Source organism: Chelonia mydas, chromosome 16 (genome assembly GCF_015237465.2).
Source record: "Chelonia mydas isolate rCheMyd1 chromosome 16, rCheMyd1.pri.v2, whole genome shotgun sequence".
NCBI lineage: Eukaryota > Metazoa > Chordata > Testudines > Cheloniidae > Chelonia > Chelonia mydas.
In genome coordinates, this window is record NC_057857.1 from 917983 (window position 1) to 938802 (window position 20820).

The 20820-nt window shown below is 43.0% G+C and overlaps 1 protein-coding gene across 7 annotated transcripts in view; it reads left to right on the forward strand.

Moving 5' to 3' along the window:
* PNPLA7 (patatin like phospholipase domain containing 7) overlaps positions 1-20820 on the forward strand; it is a 398841-nt gene that overhangs the window by 229977 nt on the left and 148044 nt on the right. For all 7 annotated transcript variants that reach the window (XM_043530657.1, XM_043530661.1, XM_043530656.1 and 4 more), the window contains one exon: positions 11863-12012. In XM_043530657.1, coding sequence (XP_043386592.1) covers positions 11863-12012 — 150 coding nt within the window. The remainder of the gene's footprint in view (positions 1-11862; positions 12013-20820) is intronic.

The window sequence follows — 20820 nt, forward strand, 5'->3', positions numbered from 1 at the left end:
AAGACTGATGTGAAGTTGTAACCACAGGGAAAACCCATTTGTGGAGTTTGAAGGACTGTCAAGTATCAGAGCCCTACATTGGACTTGGGGGTAATCTCATTTCAGGTTTTCTAGTATGTGTGTAGGTTTTTACTGTTTTTACGTGTTTTCTCTGTAATGCTTTTACCTTAAGAATAAAGGTGCTTGCTTAGAAGAAATTGGGTGGTGACTTGTAACTGCTGGCAATACACTGATCATAGTCCTTGTAAAGAAAGAAATGCACAGGTGCTGGCCTTTTAGGCAGACAGGCTTGCTGGGGATATCACAGTGTAGATCAGGGAACTGTGCAGTCTTATAACCCTTTATAAACCCCGCCCAGGAAAGGTGATGGCTGGGAGTCTGAAACTTTAAGTGGGTGCCCTTGAGGGACTGCAGAGCGGGAAATACAGGTGCAGTTATTCTGCAACTTTGACAGTAGTAATACAAAACAAATGTTGTAGAGCATACCTAGATCTAAACTTCTCAGCTGAACTGGATAAGATAGTGGTTCTCAAACTTTTGTACTGTTGGCCCCTTTCACATAGCAAGCCACTGAGTGTGACCTCCCCCCCCCCCCTTATAAATTTAAAACACTTTTAAATATATTTAACACCATTATAAATGCTGGAGGGAAAGCGGGGTTTGGGGTGGAAGCTGACAGCTCGCAACCCCCCATGTAATAACCTCACGACCCCCTGAGGGGTCCCAACTCCCAGTTTTAGAACCCTTGGGATAAGACAATCCTCAGCTTAGTTACAGTAGAAAGATGAAAAAACTTCTTGCATCTCTCAGAAGCGTGTGACATTATTGATATGAATTGTGACCATATAGATCATTGTTGCAACCAGGGTCCTATGGTTGCACCAGATCTTGCACAGAGGAGGTCGACTGGGGTGTCTATGGAAAGGTTTTAGTTTGCTGATTATGATTATGCTTTCTGTATGTGTGTATCATTTTTGTTTTTGAAGTTATGAATTTTGGCTATGTACTTGTATCTCAAAGTGTTTGATTCTAAGTAGCCTCCGTGAAGCTTTTGGTCAACTTCTTGAGAAAGGACTATTCTCAGTAAGTGCCCAATCAAGAAACACTTAATTGACAATGGGACTTTGGGAGATGCCAATCCACATCTGAGCTTTCCTGGGAACGTTCAAACTAACATTGTAAACAATGGCGTCGGCCTGCAGAAAGTGGAATCATTCATGGACATGTGACTTGCCCAGGTGGCTACAAACTCCATCTTGTTGCTGTGACTTTGCACAGAGGAACAAAGGGGTTTCCTCCCTCAAGAGAGAGAATATAAAAGGCCCTGGAAACCTCTCCATTTTGTCTTCCACTGGCTCAAGAGATGGCCTCTCCACCCCAAAGAGATGCCTGAAAGAAACTGGAACCAAGGACAGTAACTACGGGGGGGGGCGCGGGTGAGTGGTTGCTGGACCCAGACTAGGAAGGAATCCAGTCTGTGAAAGAAGCTTATTGGAACATCTCTGGGGGTGAGATTTCATCTGTAATCAGGTTTCAGAGTAGCAGCCATGTTAGTCTGTATTCGCAAAAAGAAAAGGAGTACTTGTGGCACCTTGGAGACTTACCAATTTATTTGAGCATAAGCTTTCGTGAGCTACAGCTCACTTCATCGGATGCATACTGTGGAAAATACAGTGGGGAGATTTATATACACACAGAACATGAAAAAATGGGTGTTACCGTACACACTGTAAGGAGAGTGATCACTTAAGATGAGCTATTAGCAGCAGGAGAGTGGGGGGAGGAGGGGGAGAAAACCTTTTGTAGTGATAATCAAGGTGGGCCATTTCCAGCAGTTAACAGGAACGTCTGAGGAACAGCTTTCACCCAGACCACATCACACGATCCGTCGTCTACAGCCAAACTCTACGATACAACCGCATTTGCTCCAACCCCTCAGACAGCGACAAACACCTACAAGATCTCTATCAAGCATTCTTACAACTACAATACCCACCTGCCGAAGTGAAGAAACAAATTGACAGAGCCAGAAGAGTACCCAGAAGTCATCTACTACAGGACAGGCCCAACAGAGAAAATAACAGAACGCCACTAGCCATCACCTTCAGCCCTCAACTAAAACCTCTCCAACACATCATAAAGGATCTGCAACCTATCCTGAAGGACGACTCATCACTCTCACAGATCTTGGGAGACAGGCCAATCCTTGCTTACAGATAGCCCCCCAACCTGAAGCAAATACTCACCAGCAACCACACAACAGAACCACTAACCCAGGGACCTATCCTTGCAACAAAGCCCCTTGCCAACTGTGTCCACATATCTATTCAGGGGACACCATCATAGGGCCTAATCACATCAGCCACACTATCAGAGGCTCATTCACCTGCACATCTACGAATGTGGTATATGCCATCATGTGCCAGCAATGCCCCTCTGCCACGTACATTGGCCAAACTGGACAGTCTCTACGTAAAAGAATAAATGGACACAAATCAGATGTCAAGAGTTATAACATTCATAAACCAGTCGGAGAACACTTCAGTCTCTCTGGTCACTCGATTACAGACCTAAAGATCGCAATATGACTACAAAAAGACTTCAAAAACAGACTCCAACGAGAGACTGCTGAATTGGAATTAATTTGCAAACTGGATACAATTAACTGAGGCTTGAATAGAGACTGGGAGTGTAAGGGTCATTACACAAAGTAAAACTATTTCCCCATGTTTATTTCCCCACCCCCCACTGTTCCTCAGACGTTCCTGTTAACTGCTGGAAATGGCCCACCTTGATTATCACTACAAAAGGTTTTCTCCCCCCCCCACCCCCCGCTCTCCTGCTGGTAATAGCTCATCTTAAGTGATCACTCTCCTTACAATGTGTACGATAACACCCATTTTTTCATGTTCTCTGTGTATATAAATCTCCCCACTGTATTTTCCACAGTATGCATCCGATGAAGTGAGCTGTAGCTCACGAAAGCTTATGCTCAAATAAATTGGTTAGTCTCTACGGTGCCACTAGTACTCCTCACCTGTAATCAGTTTCTTAATGTATTAGGCTTAGACTTGCGTGTTGTGTTTTATTTTGCTTGGTAACTTACTTTGTTCTGTCTGTTATTACTTGGAACCACTTAAATCCTACTTTTTATATTTAATAACATCATTAATTTCATATTAATTAACCCAGAGTAAGTAATTAATACGTGGGGGAGCAAACAGCTGTGCATATCTCGCTATCAGTGTTATAGAGGATGGACAATTTATGAGTTTACCCTGTATTATACAGAGTTTTATACAGAGTAAAATGGATTTATTTCATATTTGTGGTTTAGGCTCCCAGAAAGCCTGAGTACTGGGAAAGTCTCTGTTAACTAAGCCCCTGAGCTGAGTGGATCTCAGTTTCAGTGAACTGCAGGGGGGTGTGGCCCAACCTCTTGGTCAGTGCTGTAGTTGACTAGAATGTCTTACTCAGCAAGACGGGAGTGGAGGGAAGCCTTCTCTGGCAGGGGGGTTTGTTCTCAGTGGTATCCCAGCACATCTAGCGACGGTCCTGAGGGAGTTTCTGTGACTGAACCCATCACAGTGGCAGGGTAAACTCATTCCAAGGCCAGAAGGGACTATTATGAAAATCTGGTCTGACCTCCTGTATAACACAGGGCAGAAACTTATCTGAAATAATTTCTAGAGCAGATTGTTTAGAAAAACATCCAGTCTTGATTTAAAAACTGTTGGCAATGGAGAATCCACCATGATCCTTGGTAAATTGTTCCAATAGCTAATTACTCTCACTGCTGAAAATTTATACCTTACTTCCATTCTGAATTTGTCTAGCATCAGCTTCTAGCCATTGGATCATGTTATACCTTTGTCTGCTAGATTGAATGCCCATTGTGAAATATTTCTTCCCCATGGAGGTACTTACAGAGTGTGATCAAGTCACCCCCTTAGCCTTCTCTTTTTCAATCCAAATAGATTGAGCTTCTTGAGTCTATCACAACATAAGGCATGTTTTCTAAATTCTTCTATTATTCTCATGGGTCTTCTCTGAATCCTCTCCAGTTTACCAATACCCTTCTCGAATTGTGGAAATCGGAACTGGACACAGGATTCCAGCAGTGGTTGCACCAGTGCCAAATACAGAGGAAAAATAGCCTCTCTGCTCCTCAAGATTCCCCTCCTAATGCATACAAAGATAGTATTCTCCCTTTTGGCCACAGTGTCACACTGGGAATTCAAGTTCAGTTGATTATTCATCACAAACCCTAAATCTTGTTCAGAGTCACTGCTTCTCAAGATAGAACCCCCCCATTCTGTGTGTATAACCTACATTCTTTGTTCCTAGATGTATATGTTTACAGTTAGACATATGAAAACACATTATTTGCTTATCCTCTGCTTACAGGCAATCCAGATGGCTGTATATTAGTGATTTTAGATGTTAGGGGGCTTATTCCTTCACCCACTTACTTCCCTGGTCCTTCTTGCATGAACAGAGAGGAACAATACCCGAAGTCCAAAGGTGCAAACAATTTGATGTTTATTGGGGTGAACTTCCAGCAAGCATGATTCCAGTTTCCTTCCTTAGTATCCCCCTTCCCAGCTCTGACACCACAGAGCCTTACACCTGTGTCCCTGTTCCCATTCCTGCCCTTAGCCAAACATGATTCCAATTTCCCCACCCCCATTCCCCGTTCCCATTTCCCCCCCCCCCCCCCACACCCACTCACTTCCTGATTGACTGCAGACTATATAGTAAAACTTGAGTTCTGCTTAGCTATACCTTAACCAATCATTTTACTGAAGTTTAACTAACCAATCCTAACATATTGTAACATGATTATGTAACCAATTATATCCCACCACCTTAATTAGTTTACACCCAGCAAAATTAATTATACAGCAGACAGGAACAATCACAGAACCAGACAGAGATTATACAGACAAACAATAGCAAAGTGGGAACTCTAATGACAAAACAATACAGAAGTGAGGATTTCACATCCCAGCTATTGATAAGTGAGTTCTTGCCAGACAGGATGCTATCAAACTAAGTTTCCTTTTACATCTTCTAGGCACTTCCCTTTCTCTGGAGGCGATAGGCATTATCAGGACAGGATTGTATTCCTAACAGCCCAATAGCACCTTATTTCAATGTGACTAGTTTGGAATGTGAGGAGGTGACTGGTCGCTTCCCAGCTTATGGCTGCCTCTGCTGCTTAGCCAAAGGCCTTAGCCTAAGCACAGGGCCTCAGACTGTCACAGTAAGAGAAGGACCTTACACTGGCAGACAGTGATTTTGATTCTTTCTTTTATACCTGTATAACTAGCCAAGTGATAAGAATACACCTAAATTCTTAGAGTATAGGCCTTTACAGACAGGCCTGAATATCTATATCCTAACACTCCACCCCTTTTTTTTCTTTTGGGATCCTCCTGCCCCGGTATCCCTGGAAAAGCATAGGACATATGGCGACACATTTCCTGATAGGGCCAGGCATCAAGGTGGAAGGTGTCGCTGTTCCATTTGTCCCACTGCCCCTTGTGTAGTATAGTGCCCTGCACCTTCTCTCATACGGGAATACCACACCTGTTCCAATTAGTGTTCCAGACTTCACATTATAGTGGGCCCGAGAAGGTTGGGTCTGGGTTGTCTAATATACTGTAGGGTTTGGAGGGCTTACTACATTACTTATAGGTTATCTCCATATGCAGCGTAACACAAGTACAGTTAACAATACAAAATCCACAGCAACACCGAATTAGTGACCTGTGCTCTTCATTATTTACCACTCCTTTGGTGTTGTCATAAATGCCACTGAATGCATCCGATGAAGTGAGCTGTAGCTCACGAAAGCTTATGCTCAAATAAATTTGTTAGTCTCTAAGGTGCCACAAGTATTCCTTTTCTTTTTGCGAATACAGACTAACACAGCTGCTACTCTGAAACCTGTCATACAGCTAAGGGTAGCTTGGAATTCGTCCTTACCTGTAAGGGGTTAAGAAGCTCAAATAGCCTGGTTGGCACCTGACCAACAGGACCAATGGGGAAAGAAGATACTTTCAAATCTTGGGAGGGGGGAAGGTTTTGTTTGTGCTCTTTGTTTTGTGTGGGGGTTCTCTCTTGGGACTGAGAGGGGCCAGACAGAAATCTGTCTTCTCCAACCCATCCCAATCCAAGTCTCCAATATTGCAACCAGTATAGGTAAGCCAGGCAAGGTGGATTAGTTTATCTTTTGTTTTTCATGTGAATTTTCCCTGTGTTAAGAGGGAGGTTTATTCCTGTTTTCTGTAACTTTAACGTTTTGCCCAGAGGGGAATCTTCTGTGTTTTGAATCTAAATACCCTGTAAAGTATTTTCCATCCTGATTTTACAGAGATGATTTTTGCCTTTCTTTTTTTTTAAAAAATAAAATCCTTCTTTTAAGAACCTGACTGATTTTTCCATTGTTCCAAGACCCAGGGGTTTGGGTCTTTGATCATTTTGTAACCAATTGGTCAGGATAGTATTCTCAAGCCTCCTCAGGAAAGGGGGTGTAAAGGCTTGGGAGGATTGCTGGGGGAAGAGGAACTCCAACTGGTCCTTTTCCCTGGTTCTTTGTTAAACCACTTGGTGGTGGCAGCGTTACTTAAACCCAAGGTACAAGGGAGAATTTGTGCCTGGGGAGTTTTTAACTTAAACTGATAGAAATAAGCTTAGGGGGTCTTTCATGCGGGTCCCCACGTGTGTACTTTAGAGTTCAGAGTGGGGAGGGAACCCTAACAGGTGTCATGTGCAGACTTTATCAGCAATGATTTTATGTTTTTTTCCAGCTCATTAATCAAAATGTTAAATAGTGTACGGCGAAGAACTCAATCCTTGCAGGACCCCACTAGTGATAGTTCCCTATTTATAATACATTTGTATCAGTTAGCCAGCTTTTAATCCATTTAATATGTACATATAAATTTGATACCTTTTTAGTTTTTTTAATTAAAATATCATGCAATACCTTACAGAAGTCTAAGTATGTTACATCAACACTATTAGTTTCATCAATCAGACTTATAATCTCATTAAAAAAAGATACCGAGTTAGTTTGATAGGATCTGTTTTTCATAAACCCATAAGTTTGCACTGAGCCAACCAGACAAAATAAAAGGAGCATAGGGAACAGGTGTTAAGTATTTTCTTAACTGCGTAAGTTGAAGACAGTGAACATTTTGAACTTTGAACCCTCACGACTTTCAAATTCATCAGAAACAAAAAGAAAAATGTCTAATTGTGTTGTGTATGTATTTGGAAAGGGTGTTTAGACTGTTGCCTAAACGATAAATGAAATGTATATATGGTCAAATGAAAAATTGAATGCAGTGAATTATCTCTTATTTAGTATCTACTGTGTGTGATGTTTATATATTCATGATAATTTTCCAGCCTATTTTACATTAGCTGTTCCTTCAGAATATTCCATAACCAGGGTCTAGGGACCTGAGAAATGGGATAGAGATCATTAGACATAATTGATGCTTTTGACAAAGAAATAGCTCATTGCCATGCTGGCTTGTGCTACCTAAGCGACAGAACAATTGGGGCTCTAAAGTTAGGGCCAGCGGTAAGAGGCAACAAGCAGGGCAATTGCCCAGGGCCCCATCCCATAGGAGGCTCTGCGAAGCTATCTTATAGGTGGCGGGGCTCGGCCTCTGGCTCCCACCCCAGGTGCTGGGGCTCGGGGAGGGAGCGCTACCTCCACCCCCTGACTCACTTCAGTGAGCCACCCAGCCTGTGGGTCAGTGTGAATGCCTCTGCACCCAGTGCTGGCCCCAGCCCCAGAGACTATTGCACTCACCTCCCCCCCCTGAAAATTTGAGGGGGGAGGAGCAGGTATTGGGGGAGCACAACCAAAATTATAACTCAAAGGGGGGACTCCGCTCACAACATTTGAAAATTGCTGTACTAAAATCTAAAAAAAAAAAATTACTGTATTGCAGAACAAATTTGTCTGGCATATTTTTTGCAAACTCATTTGCTTACTGAATTGCAGCTTCATCATGTTTTTTTGATTTGTTACATCTGCACTTTGAAAGAATGAATTGCTTGCGTTCGATTGGTGTTGGATTGAAGAAAGATAGTGGAGTAAAATTAGGTGATCACTGAGGCCAGTCTGGGATTTGGGGTGTTTGAAAAAAGTACTTTATTTTCCATTAAAATTACATTAGGTTTAAGTTAAACAAAACTGCTAATAAGTTACATAAAATTACGGCGGGAAAAAGTAGAGCCAGAGATGAAATGCTCATTTCCCAGTGGTGCTCAAAAAAGATGTGCTTCTGAGGAAGAGGCCAAACGCTTGGGAAAATATCCTAAATTAGCTACATTCTTCACACCATAAGAGGCAGAAAGTGGGGAATGTTTGACTTCTGTCACTCTGTCCACTGAGAAGTCACCTTTGAATTTTGAGGAGCAAGCTGAAACTGGGGATAACGTTCAGGCCAAATCTGAGGACACTGATCTGTGAGGTGAGTCCACTGAGGTCATTCTGACATTGTTGGATGCTTTACAAAGGAGAACTATTAGATTAACCTTAAAAATGGTGACACGATTCTCTGATCCTGGCTTCTGTTTTAAATGTCTGCAGATAAAGTATTTTGTTTTTGTTATACTCTTTTTGGAAAATGCAATCATTCCTTTTTGAAGGACGGCTTCAATGCGTGGAAGCACATTCATTCTTGTCTCAAAGAGCATGAATGCTCATCAGCACATTTATGCAGTATGGAGGCATGGCAGAATCTGAAAGCAGGGATCAATGGCGATAAAACTGTTGACAGTGTCAATATGGAGTTAATTGCAATGGAAAGGAATTATTGGGGAACTGTTGTAATGAAAGTCATTTGCATAGTTGTTCAGCAGAGTGGAATCTGGATTTTCATGGAACTACAGAAGAACAACATGATCCAATCAATGGAAATTTCCTTGGTCAGGTTGAACTGTTGGCAAAATTTGACCCTGTAATGAATGAACACCAGTGAATTGAGAAAAGAGAAATTGCCAGTCATTACCTCAGCAAAGATATTAAAAATGAATTGATTGCTAGAATGGGAAAGTATATCCTTCATGTCATTGCTGAAAGAGTTAATCATACAGAATGTTTGGTGTGATAATGGACAGAACTGCTGACAGCAGCCACACTGAGAAACTGTCAGTTACACTCCGCGTTGTTAATTGTGAACTATCTGTTGGGGCTTCAGCTACAGAACATTTTACTGGATTCCTTGCTGTTGAGGCCACTACTGGCGAGATGCTATATGACACTTTTTTCGTCCACCTTGAGAACTTGAAAATTAGTGTTTATGACTGCAGAGGACAAAGCTATGACAATGGAAGCAATATGAAGGACAAAAGACAAGATGTCCAAAAAATAATATAGAACATTAACAAAAAAGCGTTGTCCGTGCCCTATGGCTAGTTACAGTATGAATTTGGTCATCTTCGATGCTGCTAAATATCTGTGCTGTATGTCACATTTTTGGGGGTGTTACAGTGTGTTTTTCTTGTTTTCAGTTCTTCTGCTCAGCGCTGGTCCATACTTACAAGTACATTACCCAGCTTACAGTCAAACAGTTGTCAGACGCTCACTGGGAGTCTCATATTGACCATTTTAAGGTGCTTCGATATCACCTAACTGAAGTGCAGTGTGCTCTTGAAGCACTCGTTGATCATGCAGTTCAGAAAAGAGATGGTATGACAGCCTCAGAGGCAAGAAGCCTTCCATGAGAGATCTCTTCAGGGCACTTCATAATCTTCATTGTTGTATGGCATGATGTTTTGTTTCAAATCAGTCACGTAAGCAAACTCCTTCAGAGCCCCACTGTAGGGATGCCACTAGCCATCACCTTCAGTCCGCAAAGTTGCAAGCATTTGGCTCAAGAAATGGGTGACATTGATGCTGATGACTTGAATCTCCAGAAATTCCCAGCTGTAAATGCTTTGTCAGCTGGGGTGTCTAATTTGCCTCTGGAGATGTTAAACAACATCTACGCTGAAAAGTTGTTGGATCTGTACCCAAACCTAAGCATTGCATTGTGTCTCCTTTTGTCTGTACCCATAACCATGGCCTCAGGAGAGAGAAGCTTCTCGCGTTTAAAGTTACTGAAGAACTATTCACAAGATCATCTGAATGGTCTGTCTGAAACTTCAGTTGAACACGAAATTTGTTGCAAGTTGGACATCTCTAAAATAATGGAAGAATTTGCCTCCTCAAAGGCAAGGAGGGTCCACTTCTAAGTGATTTAGATGAGTTTGTCAATGTGTTCTGATTTGGTTATTTTCTTGCATAAAAGTGCTTTTTATACTGTATTATTATGATTATTATGAATGACAGTAGTAGCAGTAATCATAGTAGTATGCTCCTGGGGGAATTCTGCGCCACTGCAGTTCTCAGTACACCCTGAAGTAAGGAAGTGGCACGCAGGAAACTCCATGCAACTCCAGGACCCAGCATCAGGCTGTTGCTCCCTCTGGATACCTGGGCTCTGGAGGGTAGGAGTGCAGGTGTCTGGCCTGTGGGGGCTCCCCGCAGCTGGAATCTTGGGGAGCGGGGGTGCGGGTATCTGGGCTGGGGGGGCACCCCTCAGCTGGGATCTTGGTGGTGGTGTGGGTATCTGGGTTGGGGGGGGGCGCCCCACGGCTGGGCTCTGGAGGTTGCGGGAGGGAGCAGAGAAACAGGTACTGGGTTGTCGTAGGAGTTCCTTTAACTCTCTGCTCCTGGGGGAAATTGTGTGTGTGTCAGTATTGTTACAGACATATTTGCTGACAGGTATTTTGAAATAAATTACCAAAATAATTGAAACGGGTGTGATTATGTGGTGTTATTTTGACAAACAAAATATGCAGAATTTTGCAGAATTTTAAAATATCAGGTGCAGAATTTTTAATTTTTTTGTCGCAGAATTCCCCCAGGAGTAGTAGTAATATGACTGTCACAATATTCATAAAACCAAAACATTGCAGAAATCCAATGTGCAAGCAGGTAAGGAAGGCAGGATGGGGTCCCACTCCTTAGTTTCTGTCCTGGGACCCAGCGAGTCTAACGCCAACCTGTGTAAAATAGGAATCTTCACATTTAATACCAGAAAATAAAGTACTGCAGGGTTCTGGTAAGATGTGCTTGTTCACTCACATTAATGCAGAAATCAAGAAAGCTGCTTAATAGGAACCTGCAGTTATTAGTGTGAAAAGTGTGAGAGCACTTTTCTATTGTGGAAATGGTCCCTTCCTTATCACATTCCCTCAGGGGTCTGGAATTCCCCACCACAAATGCAAAAAGAAAGGACAGTGGAGATTTCAAACCCTAATATGGACCATATCTGAAATGACCTCCTGGATATTTGCTTATTTCCCTGATTGGGAAGACTATACAAAGTGTGTGTTGATTCCTAGAATCCTTTGACCCATGGAAATAGGTTGTTACTTTTTGTTAACTAAATGAGTTCTTTCCCAGGCCAAGAGGATGCCTGCCGTCTAAATTCATTATGCCAGGGCTGAGCTCTGATAGGGTGAGAAGCATCTTTGGTCTCTCAGGGGAGCCTGGATTAGGTGAAAATGCATCCCACTTCTCGTAGTCTCAGAATCTGAATTTTGACATTGCCTGAATTTTACCCAAAGTCTGCCCCTTCAGCAACTGAAAATAAGAGTCTGCGTGCACCCTGTCTAGAATGGAATAGTCTGTAATATTTCCCTTGGCATAAATAGAGGATATTGTGCATCTCACAGATTAAACAATTCAATAATTATTTCCCTATAGCCTGACAATTGAAAAGGAGACCTGGTACCAAAAGGGAATGCAGCTTTCTGGTTGGCTAATTACATACTTTTTTTTGGCAGGTCATCCTCTTGGATTGCATACCACTGGCAGCAAGTGGGATGCTGGAAACGCTGCCAACAACCTCTCCACCGTAGCAATCATGCCAGTGTCTGAAGAGGTACCACTTACCGCCTTTACTTTGGAGCTCAAACACGCTGTCAGTGCTATTGGTAAGAGCTTGTCTGTATGTTACTGCGAATCGTAACGTTCTAGCAAAGCATCAGTCAGGCTGTCTGTCACTGTGTATGACAGGCTGCTGCTTGGCTTGGAAGGGAAATTTTACAACAGGGGCACAGAATGAGGCATTTTATTCGGTAAAACAAAATGATGTCTGTTGTCATGAAAGTCTTTTCCCAGGATTTTAAAAACTAATTATTGCTTCTTTTAATTAACCCTTTCTCTCCTGCTTTTAATGTTATTGGAGAAACTCCATGGTACAGCGCAAGCCCTGTGATTCCTGAGAGGCATCAGAACTCAGCCAGTAATATGCATTAGTTATTGTAGTCATGGGTGTGTTCCAGGAGCTGCTGTTCCAAACAAGATTGTCCTTCGAAATGCACAGTGATGTGAATATGTAACACCAAATTCTTGTTTAGAGTTCTCAAAAGTTGTGGAAGTGCCCTTGAGCCTCATTTGTTTTCTTCACCCTGGTTCCTAGTCCTGTGTATGGTGGGCTTGTGCCTTCTCAGTGCTGGATGGGTTCGTTTTCATTTGTCTGGAGAAATTTAACGAGGAAAAATGGGCATGTTGTTCGCATGTCTCCCCATTGGAGCCAATTGGCACCGCAGTTACCAACCTGCTGTTGAGTGTTTTGGGAGTTACTGGGAGCTTTCCTGCAACTCATGCCGATCTACAGGTTATTTCCATAGAGTAAAATGTAATGTGTGGAAAACATAAGGGTTATGTGCCATTCCCTGCTTACTCCGTCCTCCTTTTTACTGGGCCCATGATTGTACATGTTAGAGCTGCTGACCCCATGTCATTTTATTCAAAGGAAAGAGAAGGGGATAGACAGTGGAGATAGAGCAACTTATGTGAAAGACGAGTGCTTTGCTGCTCAAGGGACATTACTGTCATGCCTATGGAGTTGTTGCCCTGTAACATTTTAAGACTTATTTTCAGATCTCTTCCATCGACACCAGTTTTTCTTTCAGGAAAAACACATATCAACCTGTTGCTTGTGAGATTCCCGTAAATAAGAAGGTACACGTGTACGCTCATCTACATGGTGCATTAACCATAACCACCATGCACTAGGGGTCTGACACAATGCCTGTTGGCATCATTGGAGGATTTCAGTGGGTATCGGACATGCTCTGTGAGCGAGAGGGCATGTGTTCACCTATTTTACTGGCATTTTGTAAGGAACACTGGAAAAATTTCTAGTTTTATATTCCCTTGTGGCATGAATGTTCAGTTTGAAACAGATACCCAGAAAGAACCCTGCAGGCCATGTCTTAGAGAGAAGGACCCCTATTGTAGTTAGTTCTTTAGACATAATACCTTCAACAGTGTCCCTTTGATCTAATTTATTTAGTGTAAGAAGTGGTCATCACGATGCATATGCACAGAGAGGACTTAGGTATGGAGAACTTGAAACTTCAGGGAAAACATCCTGTTTTGTGCCTTCAGTAATAATAATCCTGTCATGAGCTAGTACGCCACCCTACATAATTACCAAATGGAATGACATGGTTACCTGGCTGTCTCCCTTAAAAAACAAATCCAATTTAGTTGAACAGCAAATGGTTCATCAAGACCAGCTATCCCGTTTCACACTTCAGGTGTTTTTGAATCCAAAGTACTAGCTGGTCATGAGAATGTCTGGATTTCTGAAACACAAGGTGGGTGAAGTAATATATTTTATTGGACCAACTTCTGTTGGTGAGAGAGACAAGCTTTCGAGCCACACCGGCCAGATCTATCCTACTTTGGTAAAACTTGCATCGCTCAGGGGTCTGAATAAGCCACCTGCGAGCAACGTTCGTTACACCGACCTAAGTGCCGTTGTGGACAGTGTTATATCGGCGGGAGAGCTTCTCCTGCTGAATATCTACCACTGTTGTGGAGGTGGATTTATTATTCTGATGGAAGAGTTCTCGCCCATCGGCATAGAACATCTTCACTGGACGCGCTACAGCAATGCAGCTGCACTGATGTAGTGCCTCTAGTGTAGACTAGCCCACAGAGCTCTTCTTCAGGTTTGGGAAAGGTACTCCCAGCATCTCAGCAAAATCCAAGATGGAACAGATTGTTTAGCATAAGTAGTTAGCACATATTGTAAGGAACCATTCAAGGTAGATTGGCCCATTTACAAACACCTCTGAAGTCACAGGACAAAAGGGGGTGTTAGTGGTTTACAGATTGTTGTAATAAGCCATAATAAGCCATACGGACCCTGGACTTCAGAAAAGCAGACTTTGACTCCCTCAGGGAATTGATGGGCAAGATCACCTGGGAGAATAACATGACGGGGAAAGGAATCCAGGAGAGCTGGCTGTATTTTAAAGAATCCTATTGAGGTTACAGGGAGAAACCATCCCGATGTGTAGAAAGAATAGTAAATATGGCAGGCGACCAGCTTGGCTTAACAGTGAAATCCTTGCTGATCTTAAATACAAAAAAGAAGCTTACAAGAAGTAGAAGATTGGACAAATGACCAGGGATGAGTATAAAAATATTGCTCGGGCATGCAGAAGTGAAATCAGGAAGGCCAAATCACACCTGGAGTTGCAGCTAGCAAGAGATGTTAAGAGTAACAAGAAGGGTTTCTTCAGATATGTTAGCAACAAGAAGAAAGTCAAGGGAAGTGTGGGCCCCTTACTGAATGAGGGAGGCAACCTAGTGACAGAGGATGTGGAAAAAGCTAATGTACTCAATGCTTTTTTTGCCTCTGTCTTCACGAACAAGGTCAGCTCCCAGACTACTGCACTGGGCAGCACAGCATGGGGAGGAGGTGACCAGCCCTCTGTGGAGAAAGAAGTGGTTTGGGACTATTTAGAAAAGCTGGACGAGCACAAGTCCATGGGGCCGGATGCGCTGCGTCCGAGAGTGCTAAAGGAGTTGGTGGATGTGATTGCAGGCCCATTTGCCATTATCTTTGAAAACTCATGGTGATCGGGGGAAGTCCCGGACGACTGGAAAAAGGCTAATGTAGTGCCCATCCTTAAAAAAGGGAAGGAGGAGGATCCTGGGAACTACAGGCCAGTCAGCCTCACCTCAGTCCCTGGAAAAATCATGGAGCAGGTCCTCAAGGAATCAATTCTGAAGCACTTAGCGGAGAGGAAAGTGATCAGGAACAGTCAGCATGGATTCACCAAGGGCAAGTCATGCCTGACTAATCTAATTGCCTTCTATGACGAGATAACTGGTTCTGTGGATGAAGGGAAAGCAGTGGACGTGTTGTTCCTTGACTTTACCAAGCTTTTGACACGTATTCTTGTCAGCAAGTTAAAGAAGTATGGGCTGGATGAATGGATTATAAGGTGAATACAAAGCTGGCTAGATTGTCGGGCTCAATGGGTAGTGATCAGTGGCTCCATGTCTAGTTGGCAGCCGGTATCAAGTAGAGTGCCCCAAAGGTCAGTCCTGGGGCCGGTTTTGTTCAATATTTTCATAAATGATCTGGAGGATGGTGTGGATTGCACCCTCAGCAAATTTGCAGATGACACTAAACTGGGAGAAGAGGTAGATATGCTGGAGGGTAGGGATAGGATACAGAGGGACCTAGACAAATGAGAGGATTGGGCCAAAAGAAATCTGATGAGGTTCAAGAAGGACAAGTGCAGAGTCCTGCACTTAGGACGGAAGAATCCAATGCACCGCTACAGACTAGGGACCGAATGGCTTGGCAGCAGTTCTGCAGAAAAGGACCTAGGGGTTACAGTGGACGAGAAGCTGGATATGAGTCAACAGTGTGCCTTGTTGCCAAGAAGGCCAATGGCATTTTGGGATGTATAAGTAGGGGCATTGCCAGCAGATCGAGGGACGTGATCGTTCCCCTCTATTCGACACTGGTGAGGCCTCATCTGGAGTACTGTGTCCAGTTTTGGGCCCCACACTACAAGAAGGATGTGGAAAAATTGGAAAGCGTGCAGCGGAGAGCAACAAAAATGATTAGGGGACTGGAACACATGAGTTATGAGGAGAGGCTGAGGGAACTTGGGATGTTTAGTCTATGGAAGAGAAGAATGAGGGGGGATTTGATAGCTGCTTTCAACTACCTGAAAGGGGGTTCCAAAGAGGATGGCTCTAGATTGTTCTCAGTGGTAGCAGATGACAGGACAAGGAGTAATGGTCTCAAGTTGCAGTGGGGGAGATTTAGGTTGGATATTAGGAAAAACTTTTTCACTAAGAGGGTGGTGAAACACTGGAATGGGTTACCTAGGGAGGTGGTGGAATCTCCTTCCTTAGAAGTTTTTAAGGTCAGGCTTTACAAAGCCCTGGCTGGGATGATTTAATTGGGGATCGGTCCTGCTTTGAGCAGGGGGTTGGACTAGATGACCTCCTGAGGTCCCTTCCAATCCTGATATTCTATGATTCTATGATAAATCCAGTGTCCCTGTTCAGTCCATGATTTTCAGCATTTAGCAAAGTAATGAATTTAAGATCCGAGGCTCGTCTTTCGAAAATGTTGTGCAGGTTTCCTTTGAGGATGAGGACTGATCAGTCAGCTATAGAATGATTGCTTTATCAAAAGTATTGACCCACAGGTGATAGGATGTTTTTGTCTTTTCCTGTGTGAGTTCATTCCAGAGCATTGTCTGATTTCACCCATAGTTGTTGTTAAGCTCTGTGTGGCTTAAAAGCTTGTCTTTCTCACCAACAGAAGTTGGTCCAATAAAATATATGACCTCACCCACTTTGTCTCTCTAATATCTTGGGACCAATATGGCTACAACTATACTGGATTTCTGAAGTAATTCTATGAAATAGCCAGCATAGTTAGCTCTGAATCTTAGTGAAATCTCAAAATGGAGCTGGAGGTCCTTAACTGGCATGATGTGAAATAATTTATGTACATTCAGTGATGGACATAAATGATTATGTTAACTGATAGAAAATACCTTTCTGAATGCTGCTGTGAGTTAATACAGTAGACTTTGTTCATTTAAAACTTGTTTGCTGGTCCAGAAGATATGGCCTGATAGACAGCCGGTGCTGGGAGTGCTAACACTCCAGTTCCCACTAAATTCTAGAATTTTTATGATGCTATGCTGGTAACTGCAGTTTCAGAGGCAGGATGCATAGTTCATTCTGTGCTTTGTACTTCATTTCATGTACGGATCTCCAGAGCTACCCTTCTTGTAAATACGTATAAATACATGTCCTAAGATGGACAAAGGAGAAGGGCTCTTGGCTCTTTAACACAGAAAAGACACTGAAGGCGGTGTGGGGCTGGGGCTGCTGTTCGTACTTGGAAGGCTTTGTGCACCTGAAACTCTGCTGGAGGGTGGAGTCCCACTGCCCATCTGCTGGGCTCCAGAACAGAGCAAGGAAAGGGGAGGGTTCTGAGCTCAATTGCAGAGAAGCAGCAGAGACTTCCATTTTGTGTGGAGTTCCTGGGATGCCCTTCTGCTGCAGAGGTGAGGAGCAGGAGCTTGAGAGCTCCACGGGGAGCTGCCAAGGAGTCCAGGACACGCTTTGCAGGGTGCTGGGAGGAAGCCCCCACCTTATGGAACTGCAGACACTTTTGTGCTTGAAAAGGTAAATGTCCTAGTAATCAACCAGCTTAGAATCTCCAACTTCTATGTGCAAGAAATGATAAGTGGGGACCTGTTAAACTGGGCAGTTCATTAGGCTTTTTCACCTCTTCAAGCATAACACTTTGTGCAGTCCAGTGTGCAGATGTGTGAGCATGTGTGAATTTGTTAACATTGTAAAGGGTTTACTCCTGTGTGAGAAGTGGCTAAAGAATCCTGGGATACTTGGTTAAAAATAGTAACTGTGAATCACTTAGCTGTAGCTCACGAAAGCTTATGCTCAAATAAATTGGTTAGTCTCTAAGGTGCCACAAGTACTTCTTTTCTTTTTTTAAAAACTCTTGTAATTTGAAGTGTTCATCCTCTCCTGTTGGGAATCATAAGGCAGGAATTGTTGTCCTCTCCGTTAATCATAATCTTTTCAGGACAATCCCTGTCCTGGGAAAAGTTAGGGAGAGAATGGAGATAAGACAGAATGGAAGCTAGATTGCAACCTAAACTGCTATTGACCTCTCCATAATATGATATCGTTATGATTTACGGCAGAAAACTACAGCTGGATCCTAAGTGCCCGGCAGATAACTTCAGTATGTTTTAAAAAAAAAAAAAAAAAAAGCCACACTGTCTATTTTTGAAACAAAATGGCTGCTCATGTTGAGACCCTACCGTAACAAAGGGGGGCAAGTTTTCCTTTGTTACCATCTGACTTCCCTATTGTCCTTTTCACTTGCTTCTTGTGAGCAGACAATACTGTACGAGAACAACCTCATCAGCTGAAGAATGGAGCAGACAGCCACAGTGGGAGGGTAAAGTGCCATAAACACAGACACCGCATAATCCAGAACACAGCCAATAGACCAGATTTTTAGCATACTGAAGTTGAAATTATTCATTCATCAGGTCTTGTTATTGTTTATCCAACCCTGAAATACTCTGAATCTATGGTTAATCTTCTGCCCATGTTATTCTGTATATATAAAAAAACCACAAGTGTACAATATATAATTCACCTCTCTCACACATTCTATTTTTGAAGGGATTTTAATCCATCCATTTTAATTAGGATTATAAACAGGAGAGAAGTATCATCTCAAATTCTCTGGAAGCATTTTTTCCTCTTTTATAAAATGTAATTGTAAATCATTTGTCTATTCCTTAGTGGGCACAGAGCAGAAACTATGCTTTGTGGCGTCTCAGATTATTGATAGTGTACTCCAGTGACAAAATTAGTAATTCAGAGTGATTTGCATCCCTCCTCTCCCCCATTTTAAAAAAAATGGAGTTTATAGTAAATCCTCCCATTTTATCTAAATTTCACTTCACTGGTTTATTTAAGAAAATTTGGGGATTCAGCCCAACAATAACTATCTGCTTTGATACTCTCCTTAGCTGTGGGGGAACCCTAGCAAAGATAGGGGCAGCGACTTGGCCAAGGTCATGCAGGGAGTTAGTGGCAAACTGGGGCTAGAGCCATCCTCTCCCTGAGTGTGGTGGTGATGAAAATATTGCATTTATCATGCACCTCTGAACTCCACACCTGCCCTTCTTTTATCCCATGAGAAAGGGTACGTTCCCAGCTTTCCAAAGGGGTGACTAGCACTTGTTTCTAGGCCTGATAGATCCCTAAAGATGTGATCTTAAAATAGTGGCACTTGGTATGAAAAAAGTATTTTATACATACATACACACACACACACATTCTGAAAGTCTCAACCAGAAAACTTTCCATTTACTATGGATGTGAATTTCAAAGTATAAATATTGTGACAGGGTCAGGCCAGATGGCTACAGGAGAGTGATAGAAGGCAGATATATTAGTCCCAGGTTAAACAGGTCCCTTTTCCCTGGGTAAGGTAACAGGGGCAGTTCCAGAACAATCAGGAACTTGCTGGAACCAGTTAAGGCAGACAGGCTAATTAGGACAACTGGAGCCAATTAAGAAGCTGCTAGAATCAATTAAGACAGGCAGGCTAATCAGGGCACCTGGTTTAAAAAGGACCTCACTTCAGTCAGTGCAGAGCGTGCAAGGAGCTGAGAGTGAGAGGGCATGCTGCTGGAGGACTGAGGAGTACAAACGCGATCTGGCATCAGGAGGAAGGTCCTGTGGTGAGCATACAGAAGGTGTTGGGACGAGGCCATGGGGAAGTAGCCCAGGGAGTTGTAGCTGTCACACAGGTGTTACACAAAACACTGTGAACAGCTGTGATCCACAGGGCCCTGGGTTGGAACCCGGAGTAGAGGGTGGGCCCGGGTTCCCCCCAACTCCTGATTGGATATAGGAGGAGTTGACCTGGAGTGTGGGTCCCACCAGAGGGGAAGGTCCCTGGCCTGTTCCCCGACCCACTAGGTGGACCAGCAGAGACTGTGGGGATTGTTCTCCTTTCTTTTTCCCATGCTGGCCAGTGATGAGGTTAGCTGAGTGAACGGCAGGTTTAAGCCACTAGCAAAAGTGGCCAAACTGAGGGCTGCCGTGAATCTCTGAGGCGAGCAAATCCGCCAATAAGCGCAGGACCCACCAAGGCAGAGGAGGAACTTTGTCACAATATTTATTATGAAACTTAAATGTGAAGCAGAAATGAAGTTAGAACGCCAGAAAGAAAAGATTCATGTGAGCCAGTTAGGGAGTGCTCATTAGCAGGAACAATTTGCTTGGTTAACTTTACTTTACATAAAAGGATTTACCTCTAAGAGAGTAAGCAGAAACTTTCTGACTTCTCATGAAACAGTAGTAGAACTCAGCCAGCTGTGAGCCAGTTTTCTTTTCCTGTGTACCTGGTGGAAAGCCTCTGATGAAGAGCACGCTAGGAATGCAAAGAATTATTTCCCAAGCCAAAAAAGGCCAAAGAAACATCCTGCATAAATAGAAAAAATTTTATTAAGAACACGGAACACGAAAGGATTTTTTTTAGGTAAGATTGATAACTTGACAGCGTCCTTTTTAAATTATACTTTTCTATTTTTACAATAATTGTGCTGATTCATTCCAGCATGCTTGAAATTCTTTGGAATAATTACCTTTGCACATTTGTCTAAACTGCTTTTTCTTATTCTCTCTCTTACCTTCCTAGTTTTGATTAAGTAAACAGCAGCTACTCCCAATAGCCTGAAGCTCTGTTGTTAAAATGGGAGCAGATTGGAGATGTAAGCAAATTCTGAAAGAAGTTAAGTAACTGTTGGGCTGTCGAATTAGGCTGCTGAAAGTGAATTGTTACATAGCATTACATTGAAAGGGTAGGGAAATCCCCACACAGGTGAGAACAGGCTCATTTGGTATCT